Raw genomic sequence first — 19,154 nt, forward strand, 5'->3', positions numbered from 1 at the left:
GAGATAGACTCAGTAGAGAAAGAGGAGGGAGAGTTTGCTATGAGACCTTGGGTGGAGCAGAGTGGTGACTGTGGCTGCTCCTACAAGCAGTGCAGGCAGGTGCGTGGGGATGTTTAGGTGGGACTAGATGTAACTGAACAACTAAAATTGTGGGCAGGTAGAATGGTGTGGAACTAAGAGTATTGATGAGAGCACACATCTCCAGGTAGGCAATAAGTGCTGCCCTGTAATTGTGTCTATAATGCAAGCTGAAATTGAGCAACATATGTGTCTGTGTTTTGTATTCGTAGACTCAAGGGAATCTGGGTGGAGGCTGGTAGTGTGATCTGTTCCTGGAGCTAAGGGGTGGTAGCAAAAGTTACATGCAACAGTGAGAAATGCATTTTGTCTTTAAAAAAATGCGACAAAATCGTAGCAGTAATTTTGGCTAAACCGTGTTGGCAGTTGTACTTTCAGTCGCCCGCCGGAGCTGTCTGAATCCACGAATGAAACACACACAGACACACACACACACACACACACACACACACACACACACACACACACACACACCAGTTAATTTTAAATACCTTAACTAGCTCAAAAGCTGGGCAGTTCTAATCCTTCCCACTGCTAGTAAACACTCCCCTCTGGTACTTCTGAGTTAATATCTTTTAAAATCTCTACAACCCAAAACACAATCTGCGAAGTGGCCCATGTAGCCACTCCCTGATTCTCATTTATCGGAGGGCCTTTAGGTCTGGTCTTCCTTCTTCCCCATCATAGCAATCTCTGACTCCCTTCTTTCTACCTTGGTTCCTAGCCTATGCAGATCCCCAGGTCCTGCCTTAGTCTACCTGTTCAGTCATTGGCTGTAGAGCAATTTTTTATTGCCAATCAAATCTATCTGGGGGCAGAGACCCTTAGTGTCTGGGAACTTGGCCTTTGGGAGCTGAATTGAACGTAGGACAGCATTAAAACCAACCCCTAATACAAAATGATCCTCCCAGGAAAGAGTTCATGAAAGTCAAGAGGGAAAATCAGTGAATTTATGGAATAGCCTGTTAATATCTGTTTGAAGAAGAGTCCTGTGAGGTTAGCTAGAAAAGTGCTCTCATCTCTACAACCCCCTGGCCCTTTCAGGAAAGCATGATCAGGGTTTCAGGAAGGCATGGTCCAGGGAGTATTCCACTGGATGTAAGAGCTAAGGGCCCATAGAGGCTGGCTACACACTTTACTGGCTGTGGCTTTCTAGATGCCCCATAGATTTCTAGTTATTTTCACCCCTTAAAGTCTCACAGAATGACCTCAATTTGCAGATGTTTATACTTTCTTTAACAATCCAATGACCAATTTCTAAATTCCTTTAAGGATCTGGCTTTGCTACTAAGAATCAAGTGAGATGCTCCTAACCATAAAATTCTCCTCTGGTCTGAGCACACTGATAGCACAAGGCACACTCTTCCATATCATTCCAGAATAGTACTGAGGAAATCAGCTTCTGGCCAATAACTGTGGCAATGAATTTCTAGAATTAAAATCCAATATAGGGACTGGAGAGATGGTTCTGTTGGGCAAAGCACTTATGTATTCATGAAGACATGAATTAGGACCTCTGAAACTTATATAAAAGCCAACATGGTGTCAGGTGTCTGTAATCTCCACTGTCCTGTGATGAAATGGGGGCCACAGATAGAAGAATCCTTGGAAGCTTGCAGGCCAGCCAGCTTGGCATATGTGGTGGTGAACAAAAAGAGAACCCATCTCAGAGAAGGTGGAAAGTGAAGACCAACAGCCAAGGTTGCCCTAACCTCTACATGTACACATTCACATAATGTATGTATATACATATTCATTTATATATACACGTGCACACACGTGTGCATGCATATACAATGAACACACGCACACATGCGTGTGTATACATTATGCATATACATGTATGTGTGCATGTGTATGCACACACACAAACACACATGTACACTGCAACAATGCTGCAGTCAACCAAACTGTGGAGGAAAACAGAGCTTTTAATCTTTCACTGCCTTGGGCAGATGAAGTTCACCGCACCTCACATAATGGAAAGTGAGGTCAGACAATGGTTGAGATGAATACTTTCTGGGGCTCAAATAAGGACATTTTTATGGGGGGGGGCGGCCATAGCAGGATGTCAGAGATAGCACTTACTGAGGAAAGAAGTCATTCACATCGGAGGGAACACCCGACCACACTGTTATGCTCTGGCTTCCTCTTCCCAGATCTGCATGCAGCTGGACCACAGAGAAGGAAAGAAAAGGCCCCAGAGGCAGTCACCCTCTCCCATGCTTCTAGAACCTTGTGAACAGCAACTTAGCTGTTTTTCTCTAAATAACAAGCTCTCAGCTGGGCTAAGCCCAGCTCAACCCAGCACTGTCCTTCAGATCCATAACTGTATGTTAGAGGGTGGATACTGTTCTCCCACAGCCCGTTCAAAATGGCAATTTGCCTAGTACATGGATTTTAATAGTGAAGTTTTCCTTGACAGGAAAATGCAAAACCACTCAGCCGTTCAGTGAGGCAGAGTTAAAGCATCCTGCAAAGACAGCCTTTCAGAACAGACAGGACCCTGGGGCGGCCAACTTGTGAGCACACAACCACAGGACAAGACAGGTGTATTGCCATCAGTTCACTGTCCCGAAAGGAGGCATTCTGCTATTCTGTTCTTTCCACAATATTCTTTTGGCCACTCATTTTAATAACTGGCTCTGGGGAATAAAAAGAATGTGAAAAGAATGTGAGGCAGAATCAAAAAGAACACTGTGGGGATTCACTCGTTTTCTCTTGAAGCTGCTAGAACAGCATATCGTTTCCACTTGTGTCTTGTTTGAGCAGAGTGTCTTGGTTTTCCAGCAGTAGCGGTAAGATTTGTTAATCAAATGCATCCCGGTCTTGACAAGGGACTCTGCTCAGCCTGTGCGTGACAGTTGGCCTCTGAGGACAGCTTCTGCCTCAGACAGCAGTTTTCCTGATAAGGTTATCCTTTCTCCCCTTATTTAAAATGTCATACTGAACTTTTAGTTGTTTTTTTTTTTTATTTTAATTACATAACAGGTGTCCAAAGGAATTGACACATTTGCTGGCTTTCTGGGAACACTCAACGTCTCCTATCAACATTCACAGGTAGTTTTGGTCTCTACGGTGCTGGTACAAGCTGAAAAGCCAACATTGTGGTTTATGCAAAGCCACCTTGTGACTCCACCTGCTGCTACTGAACCTTTTTGTGAGTGAGTTCGGGCACACGAGCTGTAAAAATGTATGTCTCCTAGTGCCCATACATTTATTTGTCTGTGTTCTGTCTGTAAGTGCTCGTATCTGATGGGTGTGTTTAGGAGTGCATGTATTTGCACATTTACATGTAAATGCATGTGTTTGCGATTGTGTGTGTGACAGAAAGGGGCAGTGTGTTTATGTATAGGCGTACGTTTGTGTGTATGATTATAAATGTATGTACTAGGTACAGTAAATATGAGAGTGTTTGAGATAGCTCTAAGGTATGTACATGTATGTAGTTGCCTGTTTAAGTACAAATTAGTGGGTTTGCGTTTTTGAGAAGTTCATACCGTAGGTGTACATTTGTAATTGTGGATGTGTGTCTGTGTGCATAGAAATGTGTTGTTCCTGACTGTAAGTTATACTCTTATGTGAACATTGGGTGAAAGGGTATTTGCTAATTTATGTTGCGAGTGCACACGTGCTTGTGTGCCTGTTCTTATTGTATTTGTGTGCATGTGTGCTTTTGTGTACGAATATGAGCATTGTGTGTTTGTGTGTGTGTATTGGTCTCCATGTGTGTGTTCAGTGTGCGTTTGCCTGTGTATGTGTGAGGGCACATTTGTGCATGTTTGTGCTGTGAGCGGCTGGGTACTACCACGCTCCTGCCCTTCCTGGGCGATCTACTCCATCCAGGCTTGGTTTGGGCAGAGGAGGAGGCCAGGGACCTGGCAGGCGAGTGGAGAGTGGAGGGTGTGCGCTGGGGCGAGCAGGCAGCGCCTCCGCGGCCGCCACCGCGCCGGCTTTACCCTTTAAATCGGTCTCCAAGCCGATTACTGCTGATCTCCCACGTGACGTTTTACCTTCTGTCTCCCAGAGCGCGTTGCCCGAGGACAGTCCTCTAGCTGCCGCGCGCCACACAGCATAGCTCAGCCCGCCGCAGAGGCAGGGCTCCCGCAACACTTCGGGTGGAGCGACACCGGTCCGGGCGCCCTCGGAGGGTCACTCGGCACCGGGCTTCCGGGGATCCGGAGGTGTCAAGGGCCAAGGGCCGGAGAGGGCGCGGTCGGGGAGGAGACCGTGCCCCAGCCTGGATAGGAGCCCTAGGTCTGGGCGGCAAGCGGGGTGCCCTGTGGCAGGCGAACTGGGGTGCGTCCTTTCGGAGGGCACTCTGCGATGACCCCGCCGCGGAGCTGAGGCTGCGACCCGAAAGCCCTCCGCGCCCTCGCCATGCAGAAAAGTGTGCGCTACAACGAGGGGCACGCCCTGTACCTGGCCTTCCTGGCGCGCAAGGAGGGCACCAAGCGCGGTTTCCTGAGCAAAAAGGCTGCCGAGGCGAGCCGCTGGCACGAGAAGTGGTTCGCTCTCTATCAGAATGTGCTCTTTTACTTCGAAGGCGAACAGAGCGGCCGCCCAGCGGGCATGTACCTCCTAGAGGGCTGCAGCTGTGAGCGGACGCCCGCCCCACCAAGGACCAACGCAGGACCCGCAGGCGCCCGGGACGCGCTGGACAAACAGGTACCTCACACCCTCCTTTCCCTGGCTCCCAGCCCCAGGCGCCTTGTTGTCTTGCTTGTCCAACTCTGGTGCTGGGTGGACAGCGGACAGCGCAGGGGCAGTGCTCGGAGACCCTGCATATCCTTGTGCGTGAGCAGAGAGATTCTGCCAACACCATCTTTTGACCCCACCACCTAGGGATCAGCTGGGCAAGAGACCAGGCTAGTTTAGTTTTTTTTTTTTTCCCCTTCACAATCCTCTTAGAGGTCAGGTCAGATTTCTCTCAGTTTCTTCCCTAACCAGTCTGTGCTCCTCTAGACCTTAGTGTGGCGATGTATGTTGACACCTGTTGGATTTAGATAGGTTTGGCGAGACCAAACTACCCTATTTGGAAAAGTTTGGTTTCCTTTTTCACTGGCTCGGAACGGCAGAGTTCTTTCCTTGCCAGTGATGTCTCACCGGTAGTGCAGGGAACCAATCCCACTACCACGACAGACGTTTCTGTCGGTCCTTATCAATCATTCTTTGTAGTTTAGGTCTTGCGAATGTTTGACCACCGAGATCCGCATAAAGACACTGTCTCCCAAAGATTATTCGTCCCTGAGTTTATGTTTAAAACACACGGGCATTTAAAAAAGAACACTGTGTACTTTAAAGTAAATGAGACCTTTTAGTTGTAGGTCGTAATTTGAACGGGTTTGTTGTGTGCTCAAGGCGTGGAGAAGGCACTAGCTTAACCTCTGAATCCCATTCCTGCAAAATAGGAACCATATTGATTTCAAATGTCGTTTGTTTATTAAAGTTAAAGAGGAATGGTTTTTATCCAGCCAAATGTTTTCGCTTCTTTATTCCAAACATTGGGGTGCGGTGGGGGGATTGGGTTGCTTTTGGTGTTCCAGAAAAATGTTTCTAGGATGAATTTTCTGTGCAAATTTGACCAGACTGCATGTACTGCAAACCTCTGAGGCTGCCACAGACGCAATGGTGGTTAGGATGGCCACCTAATTTTTCTGCCTCTTAAAGCTTCGAACTCAGAGGAACCGAAACCACACCAGGCACAAGATTGCTTCTGGCTTTCGCTGTAAATCATTAACGTCGGTAAATGATAAGTGCTTAAACACATCAGAAGAGTTAGGAGTTCGAAATTTAAAAGATGCCCTTTTGACTTTTGAAGGTGCTCTCAGTTATTTGGAAAATTAGTTTCTAAGCTGGCAGGTACAGGTATTACAAGTGGGGAAAATTCAAGTTGTACAGTCTAAAATCCAAGAAAAGTTTTAAGGAAATATATTTTTGAAACTCTGTGTGTGTGTGTGTGTGTGTGTGTGTTAGTGTTAGAAGGCCTATAAGATCCCCCCCCAAGGGATTTTTAAGTCCTATTATGTTTAAAATAAGACAGGGTTCTTTAAAATAGTTTGAATACATACCCCTAACTCAACTCTAAATTATTTGTTTCCTTTGTATGTATTCTTGAGTTCACAAATAACCATATTTTGGTTATTCTGGAGCTGAATTTCGAGAACTGTTAGAGCTTTTGTGGCTGTCAAATCTGCCAGTGTTATTTGTGAAGCATTGCTTATCAGCTGGGAAAGGGCAGGGTCTGCATCTTCAGAACAGTTTTCTTTAAGTTGGACTCTGACAAAGAGACTTGAAATCCCTGAATAGCTGGGATTCTGGGGGTGTCATCTTAGGCAAGTTTTTCCCCCCCTATTTACTGTCACATGAAGTGCTTGTCACCTCATGCATATTTGGGAGTTTGGGAATTGGGATCTTTGTGGTTTGTAAATAAAACTGAGATGTAAGCACTCCAGAAAGGATTTGAAGTTTGGGGAATTTTAAAATTTTCCTGTATGCTAGAAATGCTTTCTTGACATGGCTTAGCCTAGCTGAATGATGCTTTTCTGGAACACTGCTACCTAGAAGTGACTGAAGAATTACGAGACACTGTGGAGAGAAGAAAGAAGGAGAAAAGTTCCATTCAAAATCTATAGTGTATGCAATTGGCCTCTCTTCAGTTAACTGTGTCACTTTTTGTGATCATCTGCCTCTAAGGCTATAAAAAACCTGCAACATTGTTGCTACGTAGAGGATGTGAACTGCAAATAAACAGCAGCAAACACTGCTTCTGAAAAGCTAAGGACAGAGAGGATTGAAATGGGCACTCTGAGAAATCAGGTCAGTAGTCACACAAACCTGTAAGGAACATCATCCACTGCGCCAGAGGAGTCTGCAAGGGTAGAATACAGAATCTTTGGATGTTACAATGACTCGATTCTTGCGGTGAACCCCCTCTAATTGTTCTTGAGTTCTGTTTCTTTCTCAAATTACTTTAAATTTCTAGTTACCTATGTTTATAGTTAAACTATAAGAACAAACACCAATTGGTTTAATTTACCTAAATAATATTTCAAATTAAGTTTATTGGCAAAAGTTAAAGAAAAATTCAGAAAATGGACAGAACACAAACCCTAAAGTTTTCTTTTATTTTCATGAATGAGCTCATTTTTCAAATATGCCCAAACTGGAGGAATATTTTTGCTGCTCCATTGATCTCATGGTATTCCAGGATTTGGGGGGAAGTAATGAGTCTGTTTTATCAGCATTTCCACAGTGGCAACTTCTTTAGAACAATAATGATGATATAATCAAGTGAAATCTTTTTCAAAAAGGCTTAAAGTGATTCATTACCTCCAAAAGAAGGTTCCTGTTCTTAACTATGTATCTGGGTGTACTTCTTTCTAATCCCCATTCAGGGCAAGGGAAAACTTCCCTCTTTAGCAGTCCAGTTCAGTGTGCTCTTCTCTGATTGCTGTACTCTGCTCTGACTTGAGATGCTATTCTCCACCATCTCATCTAACTCGGCACTCTGAGCTCAGGCTTCTACATAAGTGAAGTCCAACTCCAGGTATAACAACTCAGCAAGCTGAAGAGGGCTTTGTTGAGGAGGCTGTATTTAAATCCACCGAGCTCAGATTTAAAAAAATTCTGGGTGAACTAGGAGTTGGGGATGTAATTTGTGAATCCCAGTTTTGTTTATTCTTATTTAAAAACTAGTCAAATGGTTGCTGTTGTCTTGAGACGCACCTTCAGACCATCACATGCTCGAAGGCTTATAAGCGAGGCTTATTTCCAAACAGCCAATTCCACGTGACATTGTTTCACTCCACTGGAGAGATCTTTTAAAGTGTTTGTACTTGAGAGTACACAGCCCAATTGGTCTGGTCCACTTATGTAGCCCTGTTTGTCTTGCCTGAAGGGAGAGAGATGTTTAGCAATAGGACTGTCTTTCTTCTTCTTCATCTGCTGTTGTATTCAGCCTACTTCTGCTTGCTTGGTGGGGGCTGGCGGGGGATGGGTCTCCTTGGCCCTGGAGGCATGAAGAATTGTACATGCCTCTCATAGTTGTGCTGATTTAATGTTAAAGGGACTACAGGCTCTGCGAGTTCTCTGTCACCTCCTTACTAGACAGACATTCTAACTTCCTCACTTGACCCCCAAGACAGGGATTTTTAAACATTTTATTGAATTAGGTAGAACTTGCCTGCATGCGCAGAAATCTTTGTAGAAGGCAGAGGCCATGAGGGGGATTTTTCCATTTTAGTTCATGATCTTGAGTGGAGCTATAATAACCAACTCTGCATTTTCTTCCTCATCTTCGTTTACTGAATTCAGATGAAGGGAAAGCGCGATAAAGACATTTGCTAAACCTTGTAAACATTTCAGAACTGTTTCTTTCTTGAACTTAGTAAATGCATTTCCATTAAAATTAAATAAAAATTACTTAGATTAGCAAAATTAGTTAATCTCAGCTACTTTCGTATCTAAACTGTTGTAATTCGTGTGGAGACTACAACACAGGAAAAACTCGTGGTTGAGGTGTTAGCTGTATGTAAGAGTGTTTTGTCCTGTGGGCTGCACTGGTCTGTGCGTTGGACTCAGCGACAACTGGTGCACCCTGGAAAGGCGGAAGACATTTGCAGTGTGACACTGTTTTCTCTGTATATTTGCTTCCGAGACATGAAGTTAAAATAAAATTATATTGTCTGTCTGCAGCAAATTCTATTTTCAAGTTGATCCCTCTTGATCAAAGCTGCATAAATATTCATACGGTAGTAAATATAATTTAAATGTGAAATAGAAAAAGTTAGGTTTTAAAAGCTGTTTTGGGATGAAATAAATCAGATTGCCAAGGTGTATTTATTCGGTCTTGAATCCTAATTTTCAAATTTTAAGGTGGCTTCTTGCTTTTATGTGTATTTCTCCCTTTAAAGGGATCTATACCTGTTAGTTAAGTTTGTTTCCTTTGGCTAGTGAATATTAATTCTTTGTAATACATTTATATATTGGGAGATTACATATTTTCATTTGTACCAGTGACACTTGAAGATGTGATTATAAAGTCATCCTATAATCCCTGTATTTGGGAGACTAAGGCAGGAGGATTGCTGTGAGCTCAAAGCCAGCCTTGATTATGGAGTGAGCCTCTGTCTCAAAAAGTTAAAAATATGTGAGCTACAGGTCCCCTCTTCTTAAGTATGGGAAGAATGGAAATCACAAAAGAAATTCTTCTCTAAAACTAGTTCACCGAGGCTGAGGCCTATAGACAAGCAGTGCAGTACAAAATGACCGTCCCACCAGTGGCAGGCTGACTGTGTGTCATGGCGATGTCCTTAGTCCTGGTGTGCTGTGGTCCACCCCATCTCAGTTCCAGAGAGCACACTTGGCAGTGTTCACACAGTGACAGAAACTATTCATTTCGCAGAAGGTAGCCCTGTCTTGGTGTGATGTACGATGGTATAGTAAAATTGCGGCCAGTATTTAAACGAAAGCCGAGACGGTGTTAAGTACGAACCTGGCACTGTGGGGAGTGCTTGACTGTTAGAACACTTGGCTCCTGATTAAACATGGCCTGCTTTCAGATTTGCTGTCATATTTTTCGGTGGTGTAACTTCTAAATTTTAGCTCAATCCTCAAGGAATTAAAATAAGATTGCCTGCCTACTTAGGAACAAGGCAGTACACTCTCTCTCTGTTCCTGCAGAGAACGTCAATGTCACAGGTGGGTCAAAGATTCAGGTAACATGGTCATATGATTTTTCCTTTTCACCAGAAAACACACGAGCCAATGGAAAAATAAAGACTCAAACCATTTTCTTTAGACCGCCTCACATTGGCTACAGAATGCTTCAAGTATACGTTTAGGGAAAAGGCAGAAAAGAAGTTACCACAGTTGAGCTGATCTGTATCTATACAAGTTGTTTCTTCTTGAGCCCTGACGGAAGACAGGATGCTAAAATTGGGGAGGTTTCATAACATCAAAGCAGGTGGAGAGAAGTGAAGCTCTTGAAGACTTGAGGAGATACAGATAAAATGGTGCAAGTCAAGCGGTCTTTACAAATGAACATGTGGGGCCCTACCTAGGCCATTCTTTTACTTATAACTGTGGGCCGAGCTTGCACAAAGGCATTTCGGAGACTGAGAATCTGTACGGAGGGCCGACTCTGGGTACCGGTATTTTGTATGGCAACTGGGTTCCTCTGTTTTATTTAGGGTGATTAATTTAGACAATGTCTGATTCATTTCCTGAACTGTATCTGAGACCATGCCATTTATGTAACTAATGTAAACAAGAGGGGTGGCCTCCCCAACCCTATCAGAGCAACTACTGAAAAGCCGGAAGGGCTAGCACTGTGGGAGCTGGAAGGTGGTAGCTTGATCGAAGTCTCAGTCTATGGTGTTATAACTCAGTTCATAAGTCAGATGCGACTATGTCAGCGATGAAGAGGGGTTGGAGGGCACTTTCATGGATTTTAACTTGTAAGAATGCCAGTAAGAATGTCATCAGGAGAGGTGGAGGAATTGGGTGTGGCTTGCTTTAGGGGTAAAATGTATAGATTTAGGTCTTGCCTCTGCTACTTACAACACCTGTGATCTCGAGACATCTCTCTAAGCTTAGTGATGCCAAGGTGGGCTGAGAAAGTCCCTAGAAAAGGGGTTCATGAGTGCCCCCATCATAGACTTTGTGGGTAGTTAAGTCCACCCAAGCTCTTAACACTGAGCCAAGCATGGCAAGTAGATGCGTTTGCCAGCTGCTTTCTAGTTCCTTCCCTTCTATCTTTTGATTTTTTGATTTGTTTTCATTACTAGAACCATTTAGGAGAGGTTTTCATTATTTCTTTTATTTAAAAAAATTAAAACACACATGGAATACAAGAGTTTGTGAACCACTGTCATTTAGTTCAAGCAATCCCCAACTCATGACTTTTTCTTGGTCTCTCTCTCTCTCTCTCTCTCTCTCTCTCTCTCTCTCTCTCTGTGTGTGTGTGTGTGTGTGTGTGTGTGTGTGTGTGTGTATGCGCGTGTGTGTAGGTGGGTAGGGGAGTTTATTTTAAAGCCAGTCTCAGACATTGTATTATTTCACTTGTACATAGAAAAGTGTTGCCTCTTTGGTTTAGCTGTTGGTTGGCACTGGAAACCACAGTAGACAGTTCTGGAAAGGCCTGATGGGATATCACTTTTAGATGAACTCCAACCTGTTAACCCTGAAGGGATAGAAAGTTTGCATTCAGTCATGTACCCATGCACAGCCATGGCATAAGGGATGGCCATGATTGGACCCTATACGATGGAGCATTTATATTATAGACTGCTCTTCTATCAGAGGAGCTTCCGCTAGGGAGACATTTATCAAGTCCCTGCAGTTCTACACTCATCTTACTTAGAATCGAGCATGAGGATCTTATTCACTGTTGTCACCAATGTGTCCCCACACTCAATTCTTTGTGGTTTTGCAACACACCATTCATCAGCCAGGATTTCCTTCATTTTCAAAGTCATCACCCCAACAGTTGACACTATTTTAAGGGAGAGATTAAGACCTCGTTAATCAGTGTATAGTTTGCTTCGTGAATGCTGTCATCCTTTCCCCTAGGGCTAATAGGGTCTGTCCCATGGATGATTGCTTTATGCCTTTTTGATTACAAGGGAGAAATGTGAACTCAAGTATTCTTAAATAATGGTCACATATGAGTGCTAGGAACCGTGCAAATACCGTAAGGCCAGACAAGACAGAGTATCTCTCTGCCTGTATTAGGACCTAGTTATCCTTTGAATAGTGTTTTTAGCTGACTGCTTTACAACACTGTGTTGCCATTAACTATTCTGCGTCCTCATAACCCAGGAGTCTCTAACTTCTCCCATAGTTTTACCAACTTGGTATTTTCATCTTATAAAATAAGCTCTCATACTATAGCTCAGGCTGGTCCGAAACGTACTATGCAGCCCAGGCTAATCTTGGACTCCAAGAAATCCCTCTGCCTTAGGCTTCCCAGTACTGGGATTACAGGCAGACTCCACCATGCCCGGACATCCAGCCTTTTTCACAAGACATGAATTTCTTACTAAAGCATCTCTCATTCACTCTTGTATTCAAGCTTGGATTTTTTTCTTTTTTTTTTTTGTGAGAGAATCTGATCATCTCACTTCATATTTTGGTTTTAAGGAAAACTGTCACAGGTTTCCAGGGAGTTTCATAGACAATTTAACGGGTGTGATGTATATCATTATTGAAGTGTATGGAGCATTAATCAAAGTAGTTAGTACTGTGTTCCCAGTGCTAACATTATGCATCATGAGACTCCACAGTCTTCTTTCAGCAGTGTCTTTACAGACTCAATGTATCAGTGAGATCATTCTATAATAATGTGATCTGCTTGGGTTCATGCTCATAGTTTATTTATTACTTCCTAATACTCTAAAAATTATTTACATGTTCCTTAAATGATAAACTTAAAACAAACCTAGTTTTCAATATGTGGCTGACAACAGAAAATAACCTTAAGGGAGCCACTGTTTGAATCACCGTGATTCAGACTCAGATCCGGTGATGGACATGATCAGCTCCCCAGAAACCAACCTCTGGCCAGCTCATCCTTATTGCGCCACCATGGGAACCAGCATCCTTTCTTCTCACAGGATGGCTTGCTCTTGAGCCTCACAAGCTCACACTCATGCTGCAGTGTTCTGTGTCAGCTTCTTTCCCAAAACATCTCATTTGAGAGATTTCTCCGTGTTTCTGGATGGACCAGTTCTTTCTTTCTTCTCTTTCACTCCATTGGGTTCATGTAAACAGCTTCTTTATTCATCCTACAGTCCATGGACACCGGGGATGATCCCAGTAAGCAATACTACACAGTCCATAAGTAGGTTTTTGAAACACATACACACACAAGCACATTTCTGTTGGGAAGGCGTCTGAGTCAGGGTTCTCTTGAGTCACAGAACTTATGGGGAGTCTCTGTATAGTAAGAGTTGATGGCTTACGGTCTGTAGTCCAACTCCCCAACAATGATCAGCAGTAGCTGTGAATGGAAGTCTAAGGATCTAGCAGAGGCTCAGTCCCATGAGGCAGGCAGGCAGGCCTAAAAGACTCTTCCTCCTTCCAATGTCCTAAGGTAAGTCTCCAGCAGAAGGCGTGTCCCAGATTAAAGGTGTGTACCACCACACCTGGGTCTGGGACTTGCTTTGTCCCAGGTGACCTTGAACTCAGAGATCTCCTCGCCTTAAGCTCCTGGGATTCATAGCCACTTTGCCTCAAGATCTCCACACCAAGATCCAGGTCAGAAACTTGAATCTCCCAGTCTCAAGATCAGGATCAAAAGTGAGCCCTCCAATTCTGGATTGTAGTTCATTCCAGATATAGTCAAGTTGACAACCAGGAATAGCCACTACAGTAGGCATGCATAGGAATAAAAGTGTTGGCTTAAAAGGCACATGAATATCTAGTTGCAGTATTACTGCTCAATTTCCAAAATAGCTGTTTATATTGCTATGCCCTCCCCAGTTGTACATACCTATCTGGTTTACACGCATTCTTGTGGCCCTTGGTATCAGTGCAGTTAGTGGTAAACGTTCACTAATGTCTCATTTTCGATAGATTTACCCAATAAATAGTGAGGCTGAAGCCTGCACGGTGGCTCATGTCTGTAATCTCAACACAGTGAGGCAGGACTGCCGCACGTTTGAGACCAGCATGGGCTACGTAGAAAGGCATTGTCTCCAAACAAACAACAAGGCGAGAACCCTTTGGATACTCACCGCCTGCCCAGTTTTTTTTTTTTTTTTTTTTTTTTTTTTTTTGTAAGAATCAAAGTATCATGTTAAGCTATCTGATCTGCTTTATACAAAAAGCTTGACTATCAGCAATACATGCTTATCGTAATATCTTTGAAGTTAGAATTTATTGTGAGCCATGTGAAAACACTTTCTTCTACTATGTCTTGACTTTCTATTCTCTCAATGGTATCTTTAGGCCAACAGAAGTTATAAGCTTCAATGTAGTCAAAGTTCCATGTGTTTTCTTAGATGGCATTTTGTCTGTCCCTGATCTGAATGGAAAGCCAGTATCTTTGGTGACATTGACTAGAAGCTGCAGGAACTGTGACCCTCCTCTCCTGCTGTGTTGTGTCAAATTGTGGCCAAAGACATCAGGCAAATCTCTGAAGCTATGGCATCCAGTTAAGTGGAAATGTGCATTGGAAGTTGCCATAATAGGGTGTTTCAAGTTTGTAAGAAGAGCCTAAGGGTGATTCTTAAAAACAAACAAACAAACAAACAAAAACAAACAAACAAACAAGACAATTCTAAAGCTCTAGTGTTCCCTCCTGGGGAGTAAGACGCTGCACTCCCGGGAGCTAAGTCTGAGTTCTTTCTCCACCTCCATGAAACTGGGCAGTCCATCCTACCAACCCCAACTTCACCATTTTCTAAGTCATCCCCTGCTAATGCTTACCTTTCATGGGGAAGGGGCCCACACAGGACACACAGGGAATGTTATAAAATAGAGCCAGAAGTCAGTTTCACTTCCTGAGGCCCTTTCCCTAGGCTGCCAATCAGGCTGCTGCTGCTGCTGGAGGACACGGAATCTTGGTTTTCAGCCTGGGTTTCTGCCATGCTCCCTGTCACCCTAAAGTCACTTTCTCTACCTGACTTGTTTTGGTTGCTAACCAAGAAAGATGATGCCTTTCTGCACCAAGTCTGGTGGTCAAGGTACTTTCCCAAAATGAGTGGAGGAAGAGATGAGGAAAATCCAACTAGCCCATGGCTGGTCACCACACCGCTTAGCTCAAGGGTTACAGATGTATGATTGGAAACAGCCAACCCAGTGACCCAGTGACCTAGAGATGACCCAGTGACCCAGTGACCTAGAGATGACCCAGTGACCCAGTGACCTAGAGATGGTGCTGAGAGCACCCTTCGTCCCAAGAGGCACTCAAAGATTTGATGTCACCCACCTGTCACAAGCAGGAGGGACAATGCTTCCCACTGTGAAACAGATGAATGAGTGTTTACCGGGAGTCCCATGTGTATATGAATTTCTAGCTTTGGAGTCAGAAATGGGGAGACTGGACCTGCATCTTGGGTTAATTGGTCCTCTTAAGGAACCAGTCCTTCCTGGGGTATCGATGTCGGTGATTAGGGCAGTTCAGTTAGCAGCATGATTTGTCTCCAGGATTATGTCCCCAGGAAGAAATCTGTATGGTGTGCCAGTTTTTCTGCACATGGATGGCTGAATGGTGATGCCACTGGCATAGTCTGAAAAAATTGGGTTCCCCCCCACCCTGGAGTAACCAGGCCATGTTGGTCACAAACAGCTACACACAACATTGGAGCAGGCACCACTGGTCTCAGGTTACCTGGACTAGGCCCAGGCATTTGGGAAGCCAGGCTCTATGTCCTGCACCTTGCTGGGTTAGTAGCTTTGTTCTGGGTAGTAGGGTTGAGAGATTAAATTCTCTTCAGGACACTTATTCCTTTTCTTGTTTTGGCCTTGTGATTGTCCTGCCTCGGCCTCCCAGTAGCTGGGATTATTACTGGACACTATTACCGTGCTCAGCTAGCTGCTTCTTGAGATATAAAGTCTTGTGGGCCCAGACCAGGTACATCCGTGAATAAACCCTTTCATCTGACAGGCAAGGCTTGGCACCTCCCACCTTCTTACTTGAGGCCTCATGTAGCCCTCCTAAAAGAGCAGTTACAGGGTTGGGGATTTAGCTCAGTGGTAGAGCGCTTGCCTAGCAAGCGCAAGGCCCTGGGTTCGGTCCCCAGCTCCGAAAAAAAGAAAAAAAGAAAAAAAAGAGCAGTTACAGCTCAGAGAAGCACAGGATCTCCATGGGTCCATTTCAACACGGTTCATAGGTAAACTAATGTCTGCATGCCTGATGATTTCGACTGTGGGCTGGACATGGTGTATGAAAACTAGAAGGAACTTGAGGCCCCCAGTGATGTTATTTTCCTTCAGAGGGAACTTACTTTCGCTTTCTTGCAGGCATTAGTGTCAGGGCATTGCACCAATCCCTTCTGGGATTGAGCTGGTTGGCTAGGTTTCGGGCTTTGCAAGAGTGTTCCTGCCAGTTTGTTCCAGTTTCTGAAGTCCAGCATCCTACCCAGAAGCTGAGGGGGTTTACGAAACTCTTCCTTCTAGTCTCCTTTGCCTCCTGCCCCACCCCCACCCCAGAGATCACCACAGTGTCCCCAGTCAGTGTCATAGCTGCTGCTTTCTGCTTGTCTTCACAACCTCTTGTCTATTTAACCTTAAGTTACTTTACTGACCTCTACAATGTCTGTGCCAGGACAAGTCCCCGAGAGCCAGGGCACTGAGGGAATGTGGGCTGGGTGCCAGTCTCTGAAGGATCCATGGTCTGGACTTGCAGCTCAGGCCTACTTCATGGGGTTTGCCCAGCACTGTGTGATGCTTGGGACTAAAGATGCAGAAGTCAGCTCTGTCATCCCAGAAGGCTCTGAATGGAAGATTTCCTGCCTGCCTGCCAGTCTGCCTGCCAGTCTGTCTGTCTGTCTGTCTGTCTGTCTGTCTGTCTGTCTCTATCTATCTATCTATCTGTCTGTCTGTCTGTCTGTCTGTCTGTCTGTCTATCATGTATGTGTGTTTGTATGTAAGTATGTATGTACATACATATGTATATACCTACTTACCTACCTATCTATGAGATAGGGTCTTGTCAGGTAGCATAGACTGATCTTGAATTCACAATCCTCTTGTCTCAGCCACTCAAATGATGGATATCAGGCATGTGTGACCACACCCAGCAATTTCTGACGTTTCAATGCAAGTGTGTATTTTCAGGGCCTTGATTGGTGCTAGCCACTGGGTCTGTCTGCATCTCAGTCCCAGATCAATGAGAACAGTTGTCAGAAAATTTGAGGGCTTATGAGAGAAGCTTGCATCCTATGCGCCTGTCTCCTCATGAATACACAAGAAGAATCCAACTGTGGGACACAGGCTTTCTGTTCCGGCCACAATGCACACTCATCCTCTATTAGGTCTATTGGAAGGTCTCATTTATTTCTGGGCTTGTGCAGTACAGTGGCTGGCTGGTCGTGTCTAGTGTGTACAGAGCACCAGCTATAAAACCCTTCTAGAAACATCGTTGCATACGTCCGTTTTCAGCCTGGTGGTGTGGGCCAGGGCCATCCTTCTTCTTGTTCACAGAGGTGCTCACCTTCTGCTCTTGGCCCTAATAGCACAGGAACAGTGTAAGTCTGGCTGGGCAGCCCTTCTCCAGCTTAGTCAATTCATCTACAGAGGGGTTATGGTAATCCTCACCTAGTGAAGGAGGCGTGTTCAATGAACACCGGTATCTGTGTGAAAAGTGCTTTTTGTACATCTGTATCGTGATTTACTTATTTACTTATTATCTATTTATCATTTATAAAACGTTATTTTGAACTCTTTACAATTGCATTTTCACCTCATTTAAGTGGGAGTTGTTTAAACTGCAAGCTGTGTTCTGTTCATTTCCTGGTCGACTTTGAGGAGTGGACAGCCCATCTGCCTTCTGTAAGGACAGCCCTACAGCTTTGTTGAGAAGGCGTGATTGATGGTGAATTTCGTAAGCAGTTTGAAGTGTACTTTTATGAACTGCAGGGTCATTTACCTTAAAGGCCAGGTCTGCGAGAGGTTGATCTCTGTTGTGTGAATCAGTTCTTTCTGACTGCGATGGAAGATTTCTGTCTGTCTGTCTGTCTGTCTGTCTATCTATCTATCTATCTATCTATCTATCTATCTATCAATCATGTAATGTATGTACATAGATATCTACCTACCTATGCAATAGGCTCTTGCAAGGTAGCATAGGCTGATCTTGCTACTGTGATGAGCATATTTTGTGTATTAAAGTAAAACTTAACTTTTTTTTTAAACAAGTGGCTAAATTGAAGTTTATGCTTTAAAAGTAGGGTTCATTTTTTTCACTTAGAATGTCAGCACTGTACAGAGAAAGGGAAAATACCGTGCAGCCGCAATGACCTTTGCTCTTCTGTTTGGGGTGGAATATAGCCACTTCATTGTGCCGTCTTACAGATAAACGGGCTGCTCTAGACAAGAGTTAATCGGCACTCATTTGTTTTCAGGAAACTTTTCCACTCATGTGATTGGCAGGATACACAGTACAGTACCTGTGTGTGCTGTAGTCTGCAAACTTTGACATAACATTTTAAAAATCCATTTTTCCTTTATAAAACAGCATTTATTTTGGGAAAAATTGAAAATCACAGAAAGTCACGAAGGAGGATAAGTTAAATCTCCTGAAATCCCATCCTCTGGAGAAAGCTCTGTATTGAGCTATCTGAGGTGTTCCCTGTCAGGTGCTTGTGTACATAATCAATAGAAATTTGCAAAGGGGCCACAACTGGGATTGTGTTTTCTGCAGAGCTTGTATCCCATTTTCCCTGAACACCATATTGTGAGCATACAGTGACTTTCTTGAGGAGTTTGTGACAACATTACAGCGTAATTTCTCCCGTGCAGACGTATAATAATCACACACCCATAGATAGATGCTTGGTTTGCTTTCACACTGTAATAGTTTATCCTTCTATTGTACACACTACTTCAAGGAGCATCAGGAAGGCGTTTGTGAATACCTGGCAGGGTTGGTGGAGCTATATAAACACATGAAGAAAGGCACAACTGAGAAGCAAGAGTCTCCTGTTTATCTTCTGTGGTTCTGGGGAGGAAACCCAAGCTGTGTGCGCCTAGCCTGTGTCCCTTTGCTGAGCAGTGCTCCCAGATAACCGTCCTCATGAAGCTGCCCCACTGTCTCTACCTTAAGGACTGTCTCATTTCACATTCATTTCCCTTGAATTCCTTGGTAGTTTTTGTTTTGTTTGCTGGTGCTGGGGACCAAACTCATGACTTCACTTGAGCTTAAGCAAGTGTCCATTCCTATAGACTAATCAAGGTAGTTTCTGGCAACCGATTGACTACCCAACATGAAACACATGTCTGGGATAGATATGACCAATGTCCAATTGTCCAGTTCATTTTGTTGATTTTGTTAAGATTAGTTAAAGTGCCCAAGAGTTATCAAAGAACTCCATTTGGATGGACGCATAGATATGTCCAAAGTTACCATA

At 44.1% G+C, this 19,154-nt stretch overlaps 1 protein-coding gene across 1 annotated transcript in view; it reads left to right on the forward strand.

Annotated features, from left to right (window-relative positions):
• Nucleotides 1–4,279: 4,279 nt before the first annotated feature.
• The window catches only part of Rasgrf2 (Ras protein specific guanine nucleotide releasing factor 2), a 213,167-nt gene continuing 198,292 nt past the window's right edge, over nt 4,280–19,154 (forward strand). The window contains exon 1 of the mRNA XM_032897050.1: nt 4,280–4,746. Coding sequence (XP_032752941.1) covers nt 4,459–4,746 — 288 coding nt within the window. The 5' untranslated portion in view covers nt 4,280–4,458. The remainder of the gene's footprint in view (nt 4,747–19,154) is intronic.

The sequence above is a fragment of the Rattus rattus genome, chromosome 3, assembly GCF_011064425.1.
Source record: "Rattus rattus isolate New Zealand chromosome 3, Rrattus_CSIRO_v1, whole genome shotgun sequence".
NCBI lineage: Eukaryota > Metazoa > Chordata > Mammalia > Rodentia > Muridae > Rattus > Rattus rattus.